Source organism: Enhydra lutris, unplaced genomic scaffold (genome assembly GCF_002288905.1).
Source record: "Enhydra lutris kenyoni isolate GAN:26980312 unplaced genomic scaffold, ASM228890v2 scaffoldscaffold50, whole genome shotgun sequence".
NCBI lineage: Eukaryota > Metazoa > Chordata > Mammalia > Carnivora > Mustelidae > Enhydra > Enhydra lutris.
In genome coordinates, this window is record NW_019154134.1 from 15,490,951 (window position 1) to 15,516,239 (window position 25,289).

Consider the following 25,289-nt stretch of genomic DNA (forward strand, 5'->3'; position numbering starts at 1 on the left):
TTGCTTTCATTGCCATAAAGAGAACGGTCTGACTTACTTGCAAACAATTCATTAGCTTTTCTCAAGTCTTGGTTGGGATTAGTGCCTCTGCACCAACACACAAGTACTGTGGACATTACACAGAAAAGGCAGGATTTATGAGCTATAAATAGAAAGCCTTTTGTTTCACAGCCCTTTCAATCTGATTCTGTAAAAGCAGTTCATCCTCTTCTAGATTCTAGGACCTAGAGGAAATACAGAGCAGATCCTAGGACTCTTCTGGTCGCTTTTAAGTAAACAGTCCTCTAGTTGCCTTTTTTTTTTTTTTTTTTAATTTATTTGAGAAAGTGAGAGGATGAGTGGAGGGACAGAGGCAGAGGGAAAATTAGACTCCCCACTAAGCAGGGAGCCCAACCTCAGATTCGATCCCAGGACCCCGGAATCATGACCTGAGCCGAAGGCTGATGCCCAACCAACTGAGCTACCCAGGTGCCCCCCTCTAGTCGCTTTAAGTTAGAAAATGACCTCTGGTTCAGTACTACACATCTTATTCACTGTAATAACCATATACATAACACTTCATTTATAGGCAAAGCGTTTCCCCTCCCCGGCCTGGGCCTACTTTGCATGGGCCAGTCGCACTAGAGGACAGAGGCACAACTGCCTGCTCTTTTTCACCACAGTGCTTCTGTGCCTCTTCCGCCAGCAGGCTGCACAAGAGTCCTGGGAGTCAGGGGTACAGGAAAGTTGATGACTGGTACTATCTCAGTGGTTTTGCAATGGTGCTCTTTGGATGTACAGATTGTTTACAACTACTTGGGATCTCTCTTGGGGCTCTAAGGTCCTTCAGAAACATCTCCCACCCCCACCCCTCTGGGTATTTCTCATCTATCCTCTGAGAAGAGTAACTTACTCTGGATGGACACTATGACTTTCCCTTTAGTCCCAGGTTCTTTGTAGTCCTCCTCTAGAGACTCTGTTACAGTCCTGTCACCTTCCAAGAGGCCTTTCCGGGCAGATCACAATGGACTATCTTCTGAGCACGTGTGCTCACCTTGGTCCACAGAAAACACCCCTCCACTCCACTGCCATCAGTATAGTTATTTGCTAAACCACACAGGCTTCTATAGCCAGCAGGTCAGACACCAGCCTACTGAGGGCCATCTAGAAAGCTCTCTGAGTGGGCCAGAAAAGCCCTCTCTGTGGGCTTCAGAGGAGGGCAGGCCCCCTTCATTCCCTCATACATGGAAAAATGCTCTGTAACTCCAATAGCTTTCTCCAAAAATCCTCTTACTGTCTATCGAACTCACTCTCTTCACAAGTCGCACAGTATGTTTTTAACTGCCGCCTTCTGCAACACTTCACTTTGGTACATAACATCTTGAGGGCTAAGACAAATCTGAAACTAAAAAAAAAAAAAATCGATTTTCACATTCTACTACAATAGCATAACCTGAGGCCTAGAAATGGGTAACAATGCTAAAAATGTCACAAAACCTATGAAGAGACCTATAATTGCTGGCATGTAGATAAAACCAACTTAAGTGTGATGGGCTCAATCCTGAGACATGAGAATAGTGAATTATGTGCAAGTCAGCCAAATAATCATCTCTCTGATAATTAAAAGCAAGTGGTGGCTTTCCCAACACCTCATTTAGAGTGAGTGATTCAAAAATTACCTACTGTCTACAAAGATCTCAACTACCAGTTGTAAACAGCTAATTGCTACAGACCTAATAATTGTTTAAAAGACTTCTTTATCTCACTGAGAGTAAGCCATCTGTGCATTTCAATTCAATGATTCCATGGATGCGTGACACATTTTTTTTTAAGAACCAAAGAGGAATTCAGGTGGTACTGCTGCCTTCCAAGGGCATGGCATGTGGTGGAACAAATGGTTCTCAACCAGAAATAATCACTCAAGGAGGTTTATATGCCTGGGTAACATCCCGAGCCACTAAATCAGAGTTTCCAAAAACTGGACCAGAGCAGGTGTGTTTTTAAAAAGATCCATGAGTCATTTTGTTGTTTTGAAGGACAAAATACATATATCTGAGGATTCTACTAAAAGTTCAAATAAACTCAGGATCGAAAGTAAGCAGACCATGAGAGGAGAGCTTAGGGTACCATGACAAACTACTCAGACTTCAATTATTAAAGATCTTCCTAGGGCTACTTTCATGGAAAAGAGTTGTTTTTAACCTTTTGTAGATATGCAGACCCCTTTGCCAACTGGATGAAAAATACAGTTCTCCATAGAAAAATACATACGTGCACATGTATACAAAATTTTTTATACATTTTCAGGGAATCTGTGAGCTTCCTGAAGTCTCTCCATGTCTTTTTCACAAAGAGATACAAAGGTTAAAAACCTGAGCCAGAACATTGTGTCCCCACTCTACCACCACCATCACCACAAAAGCTCCAGTATTTATTTCTAAAAGTTTGGGAACCATAAAGCTCTATGGAAAACAGAGCCAGAGAGAAGAAAAGGAAATATACTCACCATACTAATGAAGGCTGGATTATTTATTAAGCTAGCCATGTCAAAGCTCAATCCAGTTCCTGTCTGTAAAACAATTATAGCTGAGAATTATTCCAACCACTATAATTTGATTATAACAAATTGAGAATGACAGAAAATATTTCCCTCATCTGCCATTAATAACTTACAGGACTAGATACCTCTCTTAACTTCTGTTCTGCTATTTTCAGATTTGACTTATAAGAATCATTCTCAGGGTCAAGATCTAATGCCTTTTGATAACTTGTAACTGCTTCTTCAAATTTATTTATGGCAGTGAGGGCCAATCTGAAAAGAAGAAAACATGAGAATAGAAGATATATGATTAAAGAATATCAGGACATCACCAATAGTCAAACATCTATCTTGGTATTCAATTTGAATCCAGACTACGCTTACTTGATTCACTGTACTAGGATTCAGGCAAATATCACGAAAATTCCTTCTAATTCCAAGATTCTGTAAGTCTGGACTCTCTCCTTTCTGCTTGCTGACAACTTTGGCCATCCTATATAGTCATGAATTTAATGCTAAGAAATGAAACTTACCTACCCTTCCAATTGTAAGCCTCATATGTGAAGTAATTGCCTTATGAATGATAAAGATCCACAAAGATGTGAGCTAACAACCTGTGGCCACTATAACTCCATGATGCTAAAACCATTTTAAGGACTCTGAATGTCCCACTTTCTTCCGTCTTCCTAACAAAGGCACTGAGCCACAATAAATATCAACTTGCCATTAAAAAAAATAAAAAATAAAAATGGGCGATGGATTATCAATGGACTTGTAAAGAAGACATGTTAGCTGTGAAGTAGATAAAATTAGCATCTTTACAACCCAATGCATTTTTATCCCAGGCACAGATCAAAAAGTTCATTATTTTGTTATTCTCTACCTAGTTAGAATTTATCAGAAAATTACTTAAGAACTAATACGATATTGGCATATATGGGTAGACAGTATTGAGGTTGTTTATAGTATAGACTTGTTTTTAACAAATTACTCCACTTCTTTCTTGGATGACTTAGAGCCCAGATGTCTGATCAAGACAGAACACAGTGTCTAACCACAGAAAAATTCTCAGAACCTAATTCACTTTCTTCTCGTCAACAATGAAAGATCTTTGTTTGGAGTCCTCAATGGATCAACAATCAGTAGGTATTTACTGAAACCCTACTTCATACCAGATACTATTTTATAGTTCACAATGAGAAAGATGAAAGTCCTTGAGATTAAGAAAATTCCATCCTACCTGGAAAGATAAGTAATAAACACACAAATAAAATCATAATATTAAGGAAAGGGGGAGCTGCTCAAAGACAGCCACAGTGAAAAGACCTGAGTGATGAGTAGAAAGCAGTTACATGAAAAATCAAAGGAAGAGCATTCTGAAAAGAAGACATGGTAAACACAACGGCCCTGAGAATGATGTGTTTGGTATACTTAAGGAACAAGACAAAAGCTGATAAGGAGAGAGCACAGAAAATAAAGTGTGGAAAGATGATGTCAGGGAATAATGAGATGCCAGATCATGTAAGACCATGGTTTGGAGTCTGGATTTTATTGTGGTTGCAATGGAGTGACAGATCTGATTTATGCATTAGAACATTCACTCTGAGGGCACTGTGGTTAAACCTCTGACTCTTGATTTTGGCTCAGGTCATGATCTCAGGGTTGTGAGATTGGGCCCCATGTTAGGCTCTGTGCTGGGTGCAGAGCTTAAGATTCTCTCTCCCTCTGCCCCTTCTCCCTTCTCCTCTGCCTCTCTCTCCCCATCTCTTAAAAAAAAAGAAGAAGAAAAGAAAGAATAATCACTCTGGCTTTTCTGAAGATGATCACCATGGGTATGGGCAGAATGGCAGCAGGGGGACCAGTTATGAAGCTACAGTAGTAATCTCGGTAAGAGACAGTAATTTGAACTAGGTTTAGAAACAAGACCACATTCACTGCTTGAGTTCAAGATATATATGGAAACCAGAATTGACAGGACTTGCTGATAGATTAGTTGTGCCAGGCATAAGAATGAAGGATGACTCCTAGGCTTCTGACCTTTTGGTACTGGGAGGTGAATGATGGTACCATTTACTGAGATGGGAAAGATTTAAGAAGGGAACAAAAGTTCTTTGGGGGGCATATTAAGCTTTTTTTCCCCCTTTTTTTTTTAGATTAACATATAATGTATTATTTGCCTCAGGGGAAGCTTTAAATGCCTATCAAACATCAAACATGAAAAGCAGTTGAATATATGAGTATGGAGTTCAGACATGTAATTTAAGAGCTGCATCTTCATATACAGTTGAAACTAGTTAACAACAGTAGTTATATTCTATAAGGAATATAACAAACAATAAATTAGCAAATACTGAACAACTGTTCCTCGAGGGAATAGAGGACTGTGTTCCTGTGAGCTTTTGATCACAACATTTTCATGAACAGATCAAAACATAATCTATATTATGTGTTTCTTTTTAAAAAAACCTTATTTAATATATATTATTAATTATATATATTATATGCATAATATATATATATAAATTATATATTAATGATTCATTAGCCAATAGCCAACAGCACAACTCATTTCTGATCAAAAATTATGTTTTCTTCATAAGGCACACTGTAGCCTTCTTGTGATTAGGAACACTAGACAACACTTCAGCCTACATTTTGGGGGCCACTGTAAACAGGGAAATCAATCACAAAAGGCATGCAAATGCAAAAAGAAAAAAAATACAGCCCTAGAAAGACTGAAAATGACACTCATTGATAGCATGAAAGCTAAAACAAAAAGGCAGAGTACCATCTCACCAGACCTCTGCTGACAGGTGACTCAAATTTTTTACTCTTCTGTGAATGACCACAAAAGCACAGTGATTACTGATTTGGGGATTACAAAAAAATTTCAGCATGTATGCAAATTCCTAAATACAGAATCCATGAATAATGAGTACTGACTATGGATGGAATTTAAAAGCATGGGACAGGATGCAATCACAAGAGAGAACAGAAAAATGGCAGCATCAGAGGAGAGAGCCCTGAAATTAACCATTATTTAGAAGTGGTAGAGAAGGAATAACTAGCAAGGGAGACTGGGAAAGAGCATCCAATGAAGTAGAAGGAGAACCAGGAAGTGTGATGTCACAGAAGTGGAGAGAATAAAGTATTTCAAAAATAAGTTAATTGTGCCAGGGCATCTGGGCAACTCAGTTGGAAGAGCTATGACGTTGGGTAGTACAGAAATTACTTAAATAAATAAAGAAACTTTAAAAGAAAAAAAAGTTAATCATGCCAAATACTAAAACATGGGGCAGATTAAGGATACACATGTGAACACTGGCCCTGGCAAAATACAGTCAACTGGGGACTGTGAACACGGCTGTCAGTAGAGTGACAGAGATGAAGGCCCTATCAGAGTAAGTGGAGAGCAAATGAGACCTGAGGGAGATGAGACAGCAAACACAGGTAGCCAAGGGAGCCATTCAGAGAAGGAAGAGCTGGGAAATGGCCTCGCTGGGAAAAGGATAGTTCCAATGGGTGATTTCCTATGAACTTTCTGCATGGAGTCACTGTCACTTTTGGAGGTAGGCAATCTGGTGTTGCAGAAGATGAAGGAGAGGATTCCAAGCATAAAGTCCTGGAGAAGGTACAAAGAGACGAGATGTAAGGCATGAGTGAAGGCAAGTCTGAGAAAAGAACCCTTCCATCTGAACAGGAACAAAAGGCAGTCTTTGAGGGTACAAAGGCAGGTGGATTGGTTCATTCAGAAGCAAGAAGAGGAGTTACTTTTCTTCTAAATGCATCTATTTTCTCAATTAAATGCAAGGCAGGCATGGACTGAGAGTCACCATGGAGTGTGTGGTGGAAATCTGAAGAGAGAAGAGAAGGTGGGAAGAGTGTGGTAAGGTGAAAGTAGAAGGAAGTATAGTAGGATTGTCCGTCAAAATACTGAGTGCTTGTTTGAGATTTGTGGCCCTGAATATGAAGTAAGTCTACTCAACACAGTTGTATGATTTTCCCCAACAACCAACCATGCATCATACATATATTCATCATACATCCCAACTCAAAGAAGTTGCAGTCATTTCCTCTCTTCAATGGTATATTGATCTTCCTTGCAGAATTTAAGCAGGAAACTGAAAAACAAACCATTACCAGCAAGTCTGATACTCCCTAGTACCACTTTGAACATTTTGCCTGAGCTTACCCCATTCTCCCATAGGCCTTGCTGTATTTTGAATCAATTGCTATTGCTTTCTCACAGTCCTTTATTGCATCCGTGTAGTGACCTAATTTACTCTGAGCAGCAGCCCTAAGAGAAAGAGAAGAGATTTTTATTAGAAGCAGACCACAGGACACTAATTTAGATTGTTAAGTACTATAAAACTACATTTTCTTTGTCCCAATTTGTATATCACTGCCAGTAAGTATCTAAATCAAACTAAGATAACTCTATAATCAAACAAAAAGATAATTCAAAAGTAAAATACAGAGAAAATATGCAGACTGCCTTTCACTGTTTTGCTAGAGAAAAGACAAATAAGCGAATCACACAAGCAGTCTATCTACTTATTGCTTTTCTGATTTGCCCAAACCAAAAAATGAAAGCTCCAGGACATGTGGGATTACTAGGGAAGCATGCAGAAATGATGGCTACCCAGTGTTATGCTCTTAGATGATCACTTTACTAGTAGGGTTAAGGTCATCATCGGGCAAGTCTAAGATGAAACTTTAACCTACCTGTGTACCTAAATCTGGCTGCAAATGAAGGATGGCAATGCATTCCATCCACTATCACAGAATCTCAGAGCAATTAAGGACTATTGAAACTTTTCCAGTTACCTCTAATAGAACTCTCCTGGAATAACTTGATTCCAGGGGCTGATGGTATAATGAAGCTCCTTCCTATTCCTTCAGACAGTCCTGATAGTAGATTAAGCCCTCTGCTTTCCTGCTGTCATGCTCACTTCAACCCTCAGGGCCGTACTAAACAAGCAGAATGATTATCCTAGATGCAAGCTCTTCAAACTAAAACATTCCACCATGTCTCCTGCCCTCCATCCCACTCCCACTACTGCCCCATTCACTCTTCTGCAGACTAAATATTTCTATTTATTCATTCAACTAATATATCTATTGAGGTCTAGCTAATGCACAGATGCTTTTCTAGGCATAATGGAGAGAGCAGTAATCAAAATAATATTCCTGGCCTCAACAGTGCATAGGTTCCTGGGAGGGGTGTAGGGGGAGGGTAATGGCAGGCTATGAAGGAAAGGTGGTGGTCACTCCAGTTTCTCTCAATTTTTCTTCATATAGGATGACTGAGAATCTCTTTTCAAATTAAGATTATAAAATTTAAAAAAATAAATAAACATATAGTCTCCTTTCAGTGAAAAAAAAAATTTAAGTGTTAAGTCCAGAATTCAACAAACCTGATTTGGTAGTTCATATGAAAAAGAGCAATGGGTTTATTTGATTGAACATTCAACACAAACTAACCAGCATGAGAAGGATGGACATTAAAAATGACCATTAAGGGTGGCTGGGTGGCTCAGTGGGTTAAGCCTCTACCTTCGGCTCAGGTCATGGTATCAGGGTCCTGGGATCAGGCCCCAGGGATCAGGCTCCACATCGGACTCTCTGCTCAGCGGGGAGCCTGCTTCCCCCTCTCTCTCTGCCTGCTTCTCTGCCTACTTGTGATTTCTGTCAAATGAATAAATAAAATCCTTTTTAAAAAATGACCATTAAAAGAAGGCACTTAGAATGTATCACTTCCAAATAATTAGAAAGAAAAAAATGAAGTAAAAATAACTCAATCAATACCATAGAAGGCAAAAAAAAAAAAAAAAAAAAAGAGCAGGGAAGACAGAGGGAACCAAAGAATATCATTGCAGAAAAACAATTCAAGCATAAAAGCACCTACAAAGTAACCTAGATAAAAATCAGTTTCTCAAATTGTATACATTTCACCAGAACATAATCACACACAGGTTAAAGAAAGGGATAGAAAAAGAAAATCAGGCCAATTGAAAACCAAGCAAAAATAGTTGATGTAGGAACACAAATATCAGACATGAAGCAAAAAGCATAGTTGAGGACAGAGTCATTATTACTGACCATCCTGTTTGTTTACTTTTATGGAAAATATTTACATGGTTCAGAAATCAAACTTATATGAAAATTCTCACTCTCATAGAGGATGGGTGGGCATGGGGTAGATGGGATAAAAATGGGAATAAGACTTCAAAAAGGATGAAAAAGCAAACCTTGCAACTGAGTCAAACAGAAAAATGATGCTAACTATAGATCAAAAAGAAATCAAGTAACTTTCAAGTAGTATTCTAAGTATATATCTTAAATCAGATGGACTCTAAGGAGAAAAGAAACTGTGAAGTTTACTTAGTAGGCTTGCTAGAGGTATAATATTAGTATTGTACTATCAACTGAAGAATATTGAAGGGTAGACCTAATTAAATATACTGGTGCTGTTTGAAAGCAGGATTTTCACTGCAGAAGAAAAGAAATCCACATAAAATGGGGAAAGGTCAGGGAGATTTCTGTGACAATGGGATGCAAATTGAATGTATCTGTATAAACCAAAGATTCTTCAAAAGTTATATTCCCTAGCTCTGTTCACTGAAGAAGCAATAACACTTCAGTAGCAATGATCACGTCTTGTGACCAGAACTTGGTTTCTAAATACTATTTTCCACTAACAGGAATAGGGGCTACTTGTAGAAATAGCTGAGCTCAGGTCTAGGGCAAAGAATGTACAAGGCAAATGTGGAATACCTTGTTGTCTCAGGAAGCAAGAAAATGTTTAAAACAAAGTTATATAAAAGGACACCATAGCCAGTTTAAAGGGGCTCCCACTGGCCAAATATGGGATAAGTTAAAGTGCCAAAAATAAAATTATGGCAATTATAACATATTTAATAGCGATTTTAAAAATTCATTAGTCCATGATGATACTCAAGAAAGTTGGGATAGACGGAAGGAGGAGGAAAGTGGAAAAGAGAGGAGTAGAAAGAAAGCTCTTCTTTACAGAAATATGTGAGAAAATACATGTAAAAGAAATGATAAAATCAGATAATCACCATTTTGTAACCATCAGTGTTTTAATGATTCCAAGAAAGATCATAAACAGATGGTAAAACATTGAGTAAAAGATTGCTGGGGAATGGGATATTCACATGATCTGGCCCTACAGATAAGGTTTAATTTTAATTATGAAAGGAATAATAGATATGACGGCCACCACCCTAAGATATCAAACTTAGAATCATCACTAATGGACAGTTAGAAATTATGTGCCTCCTGCTATAATGTAATAAATGGCACACAAAATTATTTATGTGGGCTTCATACCACACTTTAACCTAAAATTATAATGAGGAAGCAATTACACAAAGCCAGATTATGGCACATGCTATAAAATCACTGGTCTGAACTCTTCAAAAATGTCTATTTCATAAAAAAATAAAAATAAAGAACCAGTAATATATTCTGGATTAAGAGACAAAAGTAACATCTCAAAATGCAATACACAAACACTGATTGGCTTCTGGGTCAAAGACAGAGTTATTGAAGGTATTCTAGGGACAAATGAAGAAATGTCAATATTAACACTAATTTTCCTACAGGTGAATGGCATGATAATTAGGCAGAATATATTCTCATTCTTAGGAGATATAACTGAAGGATTTAGGACCAGCAAGAAAACTTAATACACATACTCACACACCCCCACAGAGACAGAAAGAGAGAAAGAAAGAGGAAGTAAACATGGCAAATGTTAGCTATTTTCGACTCTATAATAAGCATATAAAGATGTTCATGTATTACTCTTTCAGTAAGTTGAAATGCTTTTTAAATAGCTTTAAATTTATTTTCCTAAATATATATTATATAATAAACTTACTATATTATTTATAATACATATCTATGTATATATTTATAAAACATGCTGACATACAACTGTTTCAGTATTAGAAGTCTTTCAAGTGGAGGCAATTCCCTTCTAAAATTCACTACATCAATTCAACTCAAACTTTTGTTGAAAACTATAATATGCTAAACCCTGAAATCCAAGCCAAAGACACATAGATGAAGAGGCTATATCTCTGCTCTCCAATCTTTCACTAATAGAGAAAAACACATGTAAATAAATAATAGTATAAGTGCAACAGTGGAATCAAAAGAAGTATCAACAAAGCATCAAAGGGAGAGGCAACATGAGAAAAGTATAGTTAACCCTGCAGGAGCTAATAGACTTTTCTGTGATAAGTAACTTCTTTTTTTGTGCTATCCAATACAGTAGCCCCTTGCCCACATGTGGCTAAACAGTGCGTGTAATATGGTAGTGCAACTGAGGGATGGAATTTTTTATTTTATTAAGTTTAACTTACGTTTGACCAGCCGCATGTGGCTAGGACCTACCATCTGGACAGCACCATTCCATAGGACATGGTGGAGAAGTGTGCAGAGCATGGACAGGAGATTGGGAAGAAAAAAAATTTAGAAAATCTTTCCAAAAGCAACACTAGCAGGGTCTTGAAGGATGGCTGGCCGCTGACCAGTTAAATAAGGTAGAAAGCATTCTAGGCAGCGCACATAAAAGCATGGAGAGGCGTCTCAACATGTCAGCATGTCAGCAAATTTCACATTCCATATGCATAGAATAGAAAGAACAATGGAGTAGGAAGAACAGTGAAAATAATGAAATTTTAAAAAGGAAAATGATGGGATGCCTGGGTAGCTCAGTCGATTAAGTGTCTGTCTTTGGTTCAGGTCATGATCCCAGGATCCTGCAATCACCACACATCAGGAATCCTGCTCAGCGAGGAGCCTGCTTTTCCCCATCCTTCAACCCTTCCCCCACTCGTGTCTTCTCTCTCTCTCTTTCTCAAATAAATAATCTATTTTTAAAAATGAATGGCTAACAAAAACAGCCAAATATTTTTTAAATGCATAATTATAAAAGATCTTATGCATCATGCTGAGGAGTTTAAATATGATCATATAGGTATTTGGGTCTAGCAAGAAGAAAGCAAAAATTAGATGATTAATTGCACATTTTAGAAAGACCCTTTTGTCAGAAGACTGGAGTAGGGAGTGCAAGTGGACAGTGGAAACCAAACCAAGTTACTGTAGCACTAGTTTAGCAAAACTTAAGAACCTGGACTAAAGGAGTAGTGATAGAAATGGAGGAGGGAACGAATGAGCTGTTGGGAGATATACCGAAAAGGTAAACTGAGCAGAAGACACCCTGACTCTCACTTCAGATACTGATAAAAAGAAAAGGAATAAGGCAGGGAGAATCAGACCCAGAAAGAGGGGGCAGAAGGGAAGAGGATGACTATGTTTCATTCTTGATAGTTTTAGCTTCTTTTTTTTTTTTAAGATTTTATTTATGTATTTATTTATTTGACAGAGAGAGAGAGAGAGAGAGAGAGAGCACATAAGCAGGGGGAGCAGCAGGGAAAGGGAGAAGCAGGCCCCCCACTGATCAGGGAGCCCGATGCGGGGCTGGATCCCAGGACCCTGGGATCATGACCTGAGCCAACCTCAGACGCTTAGCTGACTGAGCCACCCAGGTGCCCGATAGCTTTAGCTTTAGATCACAAACTGCAAGCTAGGATCTTTCAAAATAGAGCAGGCACCTGAACTTCTAAGGCCTGGAAAGGGAAGAGAATTTGGGCTATATTAAAATCTTCTGTGAGATGAAGCCAAACACGTCAGTGTCTGAACTGAATATCAATGTGGCCTCTCTCTCTGCCCCTGCTGTCTGGTTATCAGGGCATAACTAATGAAATTCCAATAGAACAATACAGTCAGAGTCACCATGTTTTCTGACACCCTCGCCTTCTTTATCCTGTTAGAACAAGAGCATGAATATAACCTGTGTTTTATTTTTATAGAAGACAAGGCAGAAAGAAAAATCACGGATAACTTACATCTCCCATACCATAGGTCATGCATAAATAAGTTAGAGCAAAAACCCATTTCTATAACTGGTAATTACACTGTTTTTGAAAGAAACAAATATTGAAAGCCTAGAACTATGCTAGGTGCTTTATATATATTATCACTCCTCACAATTACCCTATGACCTGGTTAGTATTATCTCTATTTTACAGGTGAAGAAACTGAAGCTCGAAAGGTTAAGCGGCTGCCCAAGATCACGGAGCTAATACACAGCTGACCTGAAATTCAAACTCCAAATTCCACGAACCAAGTTCAAATCCAAGTGAGCCTAACAACTACATACTGTTTATGGAGGTGGAGGAAAACAAAGGGAAAAACAGTGTGGTCTCTGTTTCAGTCTTTCTCAGAGCTCACATTGTTACTAACATCCCTAATCATGCCTTTTAAACTATGTTCTCCAACTTAAAATACCTTCCCCCATCCTCCATCTAAGTTCTACCTGTCCATAAAATCTAGATCCATCTCCAATTCCTCATCACCTGAGAGGCCTCTGGACAAATTATCTCCATCATGCTCTGACTCTCTCCTATACACCTTTAATTCCATTTATTGTCTCAGTCATTCAACCATCCATCCACTCCAGAAATAGACGTTTACGGGTAAACCTCAGCAATGAGGTTGTACAAAAGAAGTAAGAGTACCATTTAGGGATAGAAGACACAGAAAGTTTGCTAGCTTAATATAAAATATCATTTCATATTATAAAGTACTTGGAAATGTTTTAGACCTGTATTCAATCATTTGTTGTTTTATGTATACAAGTGTTAAAGTGAGTGTCGTCGCTTCAATATCACTGGAAATTTCTTACAGTTCTTCTATAGTCCTCCATGCATCCAACAAAAATTGGCTGAAGTTCTATGAGGAACCGTGCTAGGTACTATAAGAGATACAAAAATATACAAGCTTCAATCTCTGCCTTTCTTCTGAAGAAATAAAACAAGTGTGAAAATAAAATAAGGCACAACATATGATAAACTGACATAAATGTTATATATCATGATCAGTGAGTGCTGGGAGTAGAGAAAAAAAGCAAAAATAAATAATGGGTTTTCAAGAAGGGACTCAGGTTCTCCTGGTACCTAAGTGGAACCTAAAGCATCCTTAGGATCCTAAAAGCTAAAACAGAAGATAAACTAGACGAGAAAGTCTCATGGTTAAGAAATATGCCAAGTGATTATTTTCTAACATATAAGAAAGTCACTTCTATAAAAAGAAAGCTACAGTTCATGCTAGCAAGTTTAATATATGAACAATATTTTGAATAGGCATAAAACTGTGAAAATGAATATCCAAAGAAATATTTAGATCTACTATTCCGGGCTTCTAATTCTTGGCAGCCAGCTGGCTAAGAAAAATGCAAGAAGTAGCTGGCAAAACTATTGAGATATCTACAACTTTACTGGGGTCTAAAATTTTTTTAACCTTTTGTCAATATTTGTATTAAATATACAAATAAAGTTTTCTAATTATTTAATACTAAATTGCTTGCTCTATTACTGAACTCCTCAGGGGAAAAAATTACTATTTAAATGAAAAAGATGAGCATGATTATTGATTTCAACTTAATGACAGCTACATGAAAAGCAAGCACAAGAATCTCTTTTAATCCAGTACTAGTAAACATAAGACTATTCATGAACCCTAATCTCATTTGAAGTAAATGATTTATTTAGGCTCCAATTTACCATATTCACAGTTAAAAGTGTATGGCTTACTGTGGTCTATAAACAAGCAATTTTCTGATAACATCTATATCTGTTCATAACATTTAGTGACACTATTAATTTTTTTTTCAAATATTTCATGTTAAATTAAAAATTTTCATGTTAAATTAAAACATAAATTAAATTAAAACATATAAATTAAAACATATCTCTGTCATCTGATGACAGACAATAAAACACACAGCTTGCAAAGTTCATTTTGCACAAAGTATATGGGTTTTTAATTTTTCTGGGCTAGATTATTAGGACACATTAATAAAGGGATTTTTTGGTAAAGGAAATGTAGATTTCTAGTATGGACAACTAACCTCCTTTCGGATCCATAAGGATCTTCCACAAATAATAACTACAAATTCTGGACAAAATACAAAACAAACAAAACACCAAAAGCACTCAGATGACCATAAATAGGAAAACATCTCAGTGAACTGTGTACATGCCAACAGTAGAGGATGCCTGAGCAATTAAAAACAAGAACCAATAAGACAAGCAACAACACAATGAATCTCAAAACCATCAACCTAAGCAAAAACAGTCACACACCTAAAAGTATATATGGTACAATTTCTTTTATGTGGAACTCTCAAAAAAACAAATCTAATCTGTAGTAGGTAAATAAAACAAAACAGAACAGTGGCTGCCTCTGGTGTTTTAGGCAACTGACTCTGAAGGGGCATGCATAATTTTCAGTAGCTTGATGGGGGTTTTGTGTTACACAACTGTATGCATTTGTCAAAACTCAGGCAAAGTGCAGTTAAGATTTGTGTATGTTATGACTTGTATATTTTACCTCAAAGGAAAAAAATGCAAAATACAGAACTCTATTAATGACATGCATGATGAAGTATTTAGGGGGACAGTGTACTGATGGGTGCAATTTACCTTGAAATGCATCAAAAATAAGACAGACTAATGAACAGAGGGTGTACAAATCGGTAAAAAAACATGTGACACAGCAAATGTAGTAAAATATTAAAGGCAAAAATCTTGGTGTGGCTGGATATAAAAGTATTTACTGTAAACTTCTTTCAAGTTCAAAGTCTTTCAAAAAATTTAAGAGGACCTTCTCCCTACCCAAAAAAAGAAGATAAATGACATAGATCCATTCAGAGCAACTCCTGTCTAACATCATTTCCTTTCTTATTTTAACAGGCCTACTACCAGACTAGTAAATCAGAGAAAGACAGAGAAAGACAACTGACAACATATTTGGACTCCAATAAATTTGGGTCTTTCTTCAAATTCTGATCAAAGCAAAAAACCTCAGATTGTATAAATAATAATGATAATATTAAATATATAACAGAATTAATGATATAATAAATAACATTTAGTTAATATAGTATATAATTAATGATATATAATTATAACATACAATTATATAGTATTATTACACAATAATAATACTGTTGTGTAAAACACTCTTTACTAGACAGCTTCCTAGTACTTCATATGTATTAACTATTTAATCTCTACAAAAGTCCTATGGGGTAGATACTATTATCCATATTTTGCTAATGGGGAAACTAAGGCATGCATATGTTAGGTAATTTGCTCAAGGTCACATACTTAGTAAGTGTCAGAGCCAGAAATCAGAATTCAAAAGAGTCTGGGTCAGAACCCCTGCTCTTAACCACTTCCCTGTGATTTCTCTCTTAGTTGACTTCGTAACTGACATAATATAATATATGGCATTCTTAAGTTTATGGATGACATGAAACTAGGAGCAAAAGCAAATACATTACTTTACAAATTATCCAAAAAGACTAAGGGTCATACATATAAGAGTCTATAACAAGATAAAAGTCTATAGGGATAAAATAAAAGATTCTGCATTTGAGTACAGAAAACCAACTATACCTCCAGTGACAGCACTGGTACACAGCAGGTGTTTGGCAAGAATTTATCAAATGAAAATACGATTGAATGACAAAATAAAGAGAATGTGTGAAACAGAGACACTTTAATAAGCCAAAAGCAAAATATGAATTTAATAAATAATGCTACAAAATGCAAATATATAACTATGTTATCTAGAAGTAGGTTAAATGAGAGCCCTATGAGACTGTTGTGGTTACACAAATTCCAGAAATTCCATGTAAATTCCTGGGAACTACACATACAGGTAAACTTGAACAAATTTAGAGCAAAAGTGCAGAACATAAAACTGTATTATCCGAGGTGTAACTGAAGAAGCTGCGAACATATAATGTGGAGAAAAGAACTCAAGTGAACAGGGTAACAAACTTCAAAGTGTAAGGTACTATTATGAAAAAGAAGGATCATTCTGTAATTGCCCTCAAGAATAAAAATAAGAACTGTCAACTGAGATTAGCTACAGGGGTTTTGGGAAAACAAATTCAGTGTCAACACAAGGAAGATTTTTCTAAAGAAAAGGCGGGGGAGAGGGTGGCTGAGTCATGGACATTGGGGAGGGTATGTGCAGATGATGAGTGCTGTGAATTGTCTAAGACTGATGATTGACAGACCTGTACCAAGGGGTACAAGTAATACATTATATATTAATACAAAATAATTTTTAAAAAAAGAAAAGAAGGGGCGCCTGGGTGGCTCAGTGGGTTAGGGCCTCTGCCTTCGGCTCAGGTCACGATCCCAGGGTCCTGGGATCGAGCCCCGCGTCGGGCTCTCTGCTCGGCGGGGAGCCTGCTTCCTCCTCTCTCTGCCTGCCTCTCTGACTACTTGTGGTCTCTATCAAATAAATAAATAAAATCTTTAAAAAAAAAAAAAAAAAAGAAAAGAAAAGGCAAGGGAGAAGGGATGACCTCACAAGGGTATGAATACCATAAACATGATATGGTAACTCAATGAAAGATAATCTCTCCCAAATTTAAGAACTTACTATATAAGGCAATTTTTATATTCTGTCATGAAAAGTTCCAGATAACATTCACCAGAACACACTTGCAATGAGAAAATTTAAATGTGAAGGGAAAGGGCCACCTGGGTGGCTCAGTCATTAGGTGTCTGCCTTCAGGTCCGGTGACAGTCCCAGGGTCCTGGGATAGAGCCCTGCATCGGGCTCCCTGCTCAGAGGGATACCTGCTTCTCTCTCTCCCACCTGCTCCTGCTTGTGTTCCCTCTCTCACTGTCTCTCTCTCTCTCTCTCTCTCTGTCAAATAAATAAATAAATAAATAAATAAAATCTTTTAAATAAATAAATAAATGTGAAGGAAAAATAAGAAAAGTTTTTGTCAAGTCCACAAATGGGGAGAGCTTTAAGATTAAAAGCATCAGAAGAATATTCAAAAGAAAGGAAAAACAAACTTGCTTACACCAATACTTAAAAGTTTTACATATAAAAACATCAAAAGGTAAACAAAAAGCTGTGCAATTAGGACAAATGGATTATATCTTTAATATACAGCTATGCCATACAGGACAGCAGCCACAAGCTACATGTGGCTATTGCAATTCAATTAATTTAAATTGCTCTTCAATTGATTAAACACTAAAAATTTACTTTCTCAATTGCACTAGCTACACTGCAAATGGTCAAAAGCTACTCTGGCTAGTGGTTACTGTATTGAAGAAGGCAGAAACAGAACATTTCTATCACTGCAGAAGTACTATTGGAACTTTAACATATAAAACAGATTAATTTAGCTCAGGGAATTCACTACATAGTTAACAGAAGAGCTGAGATGCCAATAGGCATCGTTGTGCAGCAACCCAGAGATGAGGAACAAGAGGAAGCCATTACCATCCCTAAGACAGAGGACAAAGTGCAGAGTCCAAAACCCAACATCACCTGCCAAAAGCTGGACCCATAGCAGGTGTGTTGGGTGGGGTCTGGAGATAAGAATGGGAAGCAGCCCCTGCTAGATAAACACCCTGTTGTAAAAAGAGGGGAAGGAATACCCCAACTTCTCTCCTCCTCTACCCTCCAATCTCCTGCCAGTACCTTCTGTGGCTGAACCCAGACAACACCGAGGTGACAAAGGAGCCTGGGAAATGCAACCTATAAAGGTCAGACCCTCTGTCAAAAAGGGCAGAAAAGGGAAAAAAGAACTATGAGGTCAAACAGGCTAAAGCCTGGCACAGGTACAAAGAGAATTTAAAGAAAAAAACCCACAAATGCCCAACATCTGAAAAATGTCCAACCTCACCAGTAAGTAAATATAAATTCAAACAATTACTATTAAAATAAAAGTAATATTAAATTAACAACAATAAACGATAACTCAGGTACTTAGTGCTGAAAAGGATATGGCAAAAACATATACACTTATACACTCCTAGGGAAGGAAATCAGCTTGCAAAATTTTTCAAAGAAATCTGAACAAATTTGCAATTAGCATCAACAATATTTTTTTAACCAGTTCCTCTTAAACCAAATGAAAGCAGGTCCAAGGATAAAATCCAAAGTCCAGAATACCTAAATTTCAGGAAATAATTTGAGCAATAAAGTTGTTCACTACAGCTTCATCACACTGAAGAAAAATGAACAACCTCAAAGTTGTCCAGTAGGTCAGCATTTATGTAAAATTAAGGTACATTAAAAAAATAATAATAAAATAAAATAAATTAAGGTACACTTATCCATTTATATAAAAAAAAAGAGTGCTTTTTGCCAGCCACAATGATAGGTACTGGAAATATGAAAAAAATGAAGAGGTAAAAATAGATTGATTTATATACATTTATATAGTGTTTATGAAGAGTTTCAACAAATTAAGGACATGTTTATGACATGGCTACTGAATACCAATGAATTGGAAATTGATTATACTCACATTAAACAAAATATGCCAAAGGTGAGTAACAGTGATTAGCTCTAAGTGGTAATTTTATGAGGTTTTATTTTTCCTTCTTTATACATTTCTGAACTTTCAAAATTTTCAAAATGAACTTTACAGTTCTCCTTCAGAGCTATTAATGTAAATGACAGTTTAAGAACTTCAAGCCTGCCACAATAGTGCTAGTTTACCTGTTGCAATAATAAACCGCATTATTTGGATCCAGATCTATTGCCTGTGTGTAACAATCCACGGCGGCAGCATAATTTTCCTCTTTCATGTGGTTATTGCCTGAAATAATCAGTATGTACAGTAACTACAATATACACAAAAAATAGAAAGTCTGAAAGACAAATCTGAATCACAGAAACTACAATAATATGAAGGTCAACAAGATGATTTTTCTTGTTTTTATTTTTTAAGTAAACTCTACCCACGATGTGGGACTTGAAAACTCAGGCTCCCAAGATCAAGAGCCACATGTCTGGGGCACCTGGGTGACTCAGTGCGTTAAGCCTCTGCCTTCAGCCAGGTTATGATCTCAGGTTCCTGGGATTGAGCCCCTGCATCTCTACTCAGCGGGGAGCCTGCTTCCCATTCTCTCTCTGCCTGCCTCTCTGCCTACTTGTGATAACTCTCTCTCTATCTCAATCAAATAAATAAAATCTTAAAAAAAAAAAAAAGCGGTATGTTCTACCAACTGAGCCAACAGACGCCCCCTCAACATGTTTTTTCAATGGCACTAAGAGATAAAAGTTATATTGTACTATACAGTTCATACTCCTCAGTCATCAGTGTGTTTGAATGATCCTAACAATGCAAAGTCGTAAAACAATTAATGTTTGCATACCTTATGAAATCTAGGCTTCCGTGAGTTAATGCAATAATTATGAACATCTAGGTGAAATCTAATCTCTTCTTACCTTCCTTATCTTCATCTCTCTTCTTTTTAGAGCTGCCCACCCCATTCCAGATACAACACCCTTCTCAATCATCATCTCAATCTGGATCCCTCTTCCAGTCCTCCCTGTCAAAACACACACCTGCTAAACAGTCAAGCCCTCAGAACTCTGCTGTGTGGGTAAACTGGTAAAATTAATCGTGTTAATATGTTATTGGCAGATAATATTTTTATGCACTACCCTTTCTAGAGATAAATTTTTAAAAGGGGATAGGTGGACATGAATTTCTACAAAGACAGAATTTCAGGTACCAGGGCTACCCCACAGGTACTAATTTTCAAGAAGGGCCTCTGCGGATACATCTGGAAATAATTTAGCTGGGGTAACAACTAGCCAGTAAAATAAGGGATTTCCTGGGGCTATCTTCTGTATTTCCTGAAATGGAATGTGTCCTGCTCACTGATTAATAACCACTGTCCAAAATCTAAATTTTAAAACACTGGTTAAGAGGAAAGATTTACATCACAAAGGTCTGTATTATTCCTTCCAAATTCCAATAAACCAGAAGTTCTCCTATTAGCTTGGTCTTTTAACAGATCATTAGCTACTTCATAGGAGGAGGACAGTACAACTTTACAAGGAACAGGAATAGGAAGATTAAAGGAAACGCAGGTAGACAAAAGCATCTAAAATCATGCAAAAGTGGGGCATCTGGGAGGCTCCATCTGTTAAGTCTGACTCTTGATTTTGGCTCAGGTCACTATCTCAGGCTGTGAGATGGAGATTGAAATCGAGCCCCTGCATCAGGCTCAATGCCTAAAATTCTCTCTGCCCCTCCCCACATCTCAAATACATAAATACATAAAATCATGTGAAAAGTTACTGCACATTAAGAATCAGGAATGCATCTAAGGAGTGACTACTAGAGACACCTGGGTGGCTCAATTGGCTAGACATCTGACTCAGTCTCCACTCAGGTCATGATCTCAGGGTGTGGGGGCTCTGCACTGAGCATGGTGACTGCTTAGAATTTTCTCTCTCGCTCTCCCTCTGCCCCAACTCACACCTACACAGGTACACATGCACTCTCTTAAAAAAACAAACACAAACAAAAACAGTGATTCCACTAATAGCTACATGGTTTCTTTCTAGGGTAATAAAAATGTTCTATAATTGTGGTAATGGTTGCACAGCTCCACGACTATACTACAAAACCAATGAATCTGTACACTTTATTTATTTATTTTAAAGATTTTATTTATTTATTTGAGAGAGAGACAGTGAGAGAGAGCATGAGCAAGGAGAAGGTGAGAGGGAGAAGCAGACTCCCCGTGGAGTTGGGAGCCCGATGCGGGACTCTATCCCAGGACTCCGGGATCATGACCTGAGCTGAAGGCAGTCGCTTAACTGACTGAGCCACCCAGGCGCCCAAATCTGTACACTTTAAAGGAGTAAACTGTATGGTATGCAAATTCTAGCTCAATAAAGCTGGTGGGTTTTGGTTTTTTTTTTTTTTAGATTTATTTATTTTAGATAGAGAAAGAGCAAGTGGAAGGAGGGACACACAGAGGGAGAGAGAATCTCAAGCAGACTCCCCCCTCTGAGAGCAGAGCTAAGGCAGGGCTTGATCCCAAGACCCTAAGATCATGACCTGAGCCAAAACAAAGATTCAGATGCTCAACCAACTGTGCCACCAAGGTAACCCTCAATAAAGCGTTTAAAAAAAAATTAATTTAGATCCCCACCCCCCAAAAGTAACAACTATAAAACCTCTAAGGAAGCTAAGAGGATTACATAGTTTTTGTGACAGAGCAAGATAATATTAACTACATGAGCCTAGGTACTTAAATAGGTTTGTTTCTCCTGTGCAAAGGAATTTTCTGGGTTATGTGGATTTTCTTTTTGCTCTTGGGCCTTTTCATCTTGGGTTCTTAGGGAGTCCTCTGGCACCACAGTGACCCCAAAAGTTAAAACCAGAAATAGACACGACCACTTAACTCATGCTCTAACTGAAATCCACTGTGCTTATTTCCTACCACATTATCTTGAGGCAACGATGAAGGTGTTGGGCAATGACCAGAACATTCCCACTGCCAGGCCAGAAAAGCACTGATAGTAACAGAATGCCTAGAAGACCACACACCATAGGTACCCATCCCTGTCCATGATCACATGCTGAAAACATACTAATCTGCAGCCGTGATCATGCGCTCCCTGCCTGCTCTCTGGCACCTACTCCCCTAAACCTCTCCCTGCAAAACTCCAGGAGTCCACCTTGCAGGCAGATAAGTGGGTTGTTAAGGCTTGAGCTGCCACCTCCCTCGGCAGCCGGTACCAGAAATAAATTCCACCTTTCTCTTTTCCAAACCCTCCTCTCTTGAGTTATTGGCTACTCCCGCAAGAGTGTATCTGAGTTTGTTCGTGACAGTGTTGGCAAAAGCAGCCAGAAGCTGTCCCTCTGACTGTCCAGTCCCTTTGGGGTTCCCAAGGACAGAGCAGCTGGCCCCAACAGCACCAGGACTCACTCATTCTTTCCTGAGTTAGCAGTTGTGACAGATCATTCACTAGTAGGGTGGCACTGTTAATATCATTATTATTAACATTATTAAAATCTATTGTATGTCTTTTCCTGTAAACCACCACCACATCAAATGTCTACATACTATATGTATACATACATTTATGTATAGTAACAATAAGCCTAAAGTTACGAAACATCTAACGTACAAATATTCAGGACACAGATGAAGAAATTTGTAAAGATAAATATAAATGAACATTTTATAGCAATTTATGCTTTTGTGGTCCTCTCCTATAAAATTGTCTCCTTTAATTATCAAGATGACCTGTAAGATATGCCTAGACTTTTGTGATGTGTGAGGAAATGACAGAAATGAAACCATCGTGGTTTTTTCTGAGCTTATTGCAGCTTTTCAGAAACCAAACACAAAAATATTTGAAAGCAATCTTTCAGGAAGGTAGCTGACTAGAAGCCTTGACTAACACAGGTAAGTATAACACACAGCCCGGAATAACCTTATGCTTGACAATCTACAATGGCCTTGTGGGGCTCTGCACTGGGTGTGGAGTCTGCTTGAGATTCTCTCTCTCCCTCTGCCCTTCCCTCTCACCTCCTTCTCACCTCCCTCCTTTCCCTCCCCCTCCCCCCGGTACACTGTCTCAATAAAATAAAATAAAATAAAATTGCTTTAACTTTGTGTGTAATGTGTCTTAGATATGATATGTCTTAAGGAAAACAAAGAATAAAAGCTTTTGGTTAAAGGCGAAAGCAAGAGTAGTTCAGTTACCCATGCTGGAACAGTAAATGACTCCTAATCCTCCTCTTACCAACATTCACTACATCATAGCAAACTGTATGGGGAACACAATCTCCTGCAGAGGGAGTAAACATGATGGACAAAAATTAAATTTCAATTTGCTATCTATTCAATATCATCCTCATTGATCTCAGACACTACAAAACTCTGAGCAAGAAAAAAAAAAAACAACAGGTTAAATTATTTCAATTAGAAACTAAATATATGGAAAATGCATTTCTATCTGGATAGCCTAAATTCAAATCCTTGTGGGGGAGTACTCTTGACTCAAATGACAACAAGGCTCTGGTTGTTGCTTAATTTTTTTACTGTTGCTTAATTTTTTATTAAAGATTTTATTTATTTATTTGAGAGAGAGAGAGAGAGCATGAGCAGGGGCAGGGGGCCCTGCAGGGGGGAAGGTACAAGCAGACTCTCCACTGAGCAGGGAACCTGACATGGAGCTTACTCTCAGGACCCCAGGATCATGATCTGAGCCAAAGGCTTAACTGACTGAGCCACCCAGGTGGCCCTTGGTTGTTGCTTACTTTTCCATGTAATCTATGAAAGACATCATTCTAAAATTTTAAGTCACTGTAGTACTATCCTTTCTTAGAGAAAATAGGAAATGGAAAATCGAAAGCTGTGTATTTGTTGGAAATACAGAACTTTATAATGTAATCCTACGACAATAATCACAGTAGTAAAAATGCAAACAAAGACATTATGATAATGTTATTTAGGATTAAAAATTATCCATCTAGGTAAGTAAATCATGGTCTTACAGTACCATGGAACACTATGTGGCCATTAAAAACAATGATATATGTATGTATTTATAAATTTAATAGAGAAGATAAGGCCCAAGGAATAGGAAAAACTCTCTCCCATATCTGCCATTTTAGACATCAACTGTTGGGTTTTTTGGTTTTTTGGGTTTTTTATAAGTAAACATCCTTTTTTCGGTGTAAGGAAAAGTCCAGAAAAATGGTTCTGAACCAATATTGTATAGCTTCAGAACATGGCATAATCCCTAAAACTCTCTGCCTATAGGACATGGAATTTCTTGGTTCTCATTCACTGCTAATATCAAAACTTCCCTCCAGCTTCTTAGTACAAATCTTGTATGCCTGACCTGACTCTCCTCTATAGCTTAACATAAATGACATGATAGAAAAATTGAACACAGATCCTCAACAGTGACTTATTTATTAGTACCAAGAATGCTTCAAGAGCCACTATTAGAAGATGTAGTAATGGGACGCCTGGGTGGCTCAGTTGGTTAAGCAGCTGCCTTCGGCTCAGGTCATGATCCCAGCGTCCTGGGATCGAGTCCCACATCGGGCTCCTTGCTCATCAGGGAGCCTGCTTCTCCCTCTGCCTCTGCCTGCCGTTCTGTCTGCCTGTGCTTGCTCTCTCTCCCTCTCTCTCTCTCTGACAAATAAATAAATAAAATCTTTAAAAAAAAAAAAAGAAGATGTAGTAATAGTAACTAATGTGCTAGCTAATACTTACGTGCCATATACACGCATTAACAAATTTCAAAGAATTCGAAAACAGTAAATATATACAAGAGTTAAAATAATACTGAAAATTATTTTCATCTCTTTAAACATAAAAAAGAATTTGGTATCCTGGAGTACACATAGCAAATTCAGTTATAAGTAATCTCCCTTTAAGTGACTTGTTTTCCAGGTCTTATTCACGACAGATCTGCTTCTCTTGGAACAAGACACAACTATATTGCTCACAAGCCATTCTATGTTTCTAGGTTTTTTCCCTATCACATTTATTTCTGTTTCACAAATACCATGTGGTCTTATGACAATCCAGGCTTGGCAGTGTAAACCAGAATCTTATCAACTGACAGAGTCATTTTCTCCAGAGTTTCAGAAAGTTTTACTAAATAAGTAATTTTTTTATGAAATCCTCACCTTCATCTTTTAATTGGTCAGCTTTTCCCACATCTTCAGGCACTGAGTTTGAGAGAGGCAAAACGTCATTCTGAAATTAAATAAAAATCAATGTATTTCCATTTAGCTACATAAAAAAGAGCCATCCCACAGAACCATAAATAATAATGAATAACCTGCATTACA

General features: G+C 37.6%; 1 protein-coding gene across 1 annotated transcript in view; it reads right to left on the reverse strand.

The window, feature by feature from the left end:
- Nucleotides 1-25,289, reverse strand: part of LOC111156865 (small glutamine rich tetratricopeptide repeat containing beta) — a 43,872-nt gene that overhangs the window by 4,409 nt on the left and 14,174 nt on the right. The window contains exons 4-8 of the mRNA XM_022517970.1: nucleotides 25,125-25,194; nucleotides 19,163-19,262; nucleotides 6,711-6,815; nucleotides 2,653-2,791; nucleotides 2,486-2,548 (exon numbers count right to left, since the gene is read on the reverse strand). Coding sequence (XP_022373678.1) covers nucleotides 2,486-2,548; nucleotides 2,653-2,791; nucleotides 6,711-6,815; nucleotides 19,163-19,262; nucleotides 25,125-25,194 — 477 coding nt within the window. The remainder of the gene's footprint in view (nucleotides 1-2,485; nucleotides 2,549-2,652; nucleotides 2,792-6,710; nucleotides 6,816-19,162; nucleotides 19,263-25,124; nucleotides 25,195-25,289) is intronic.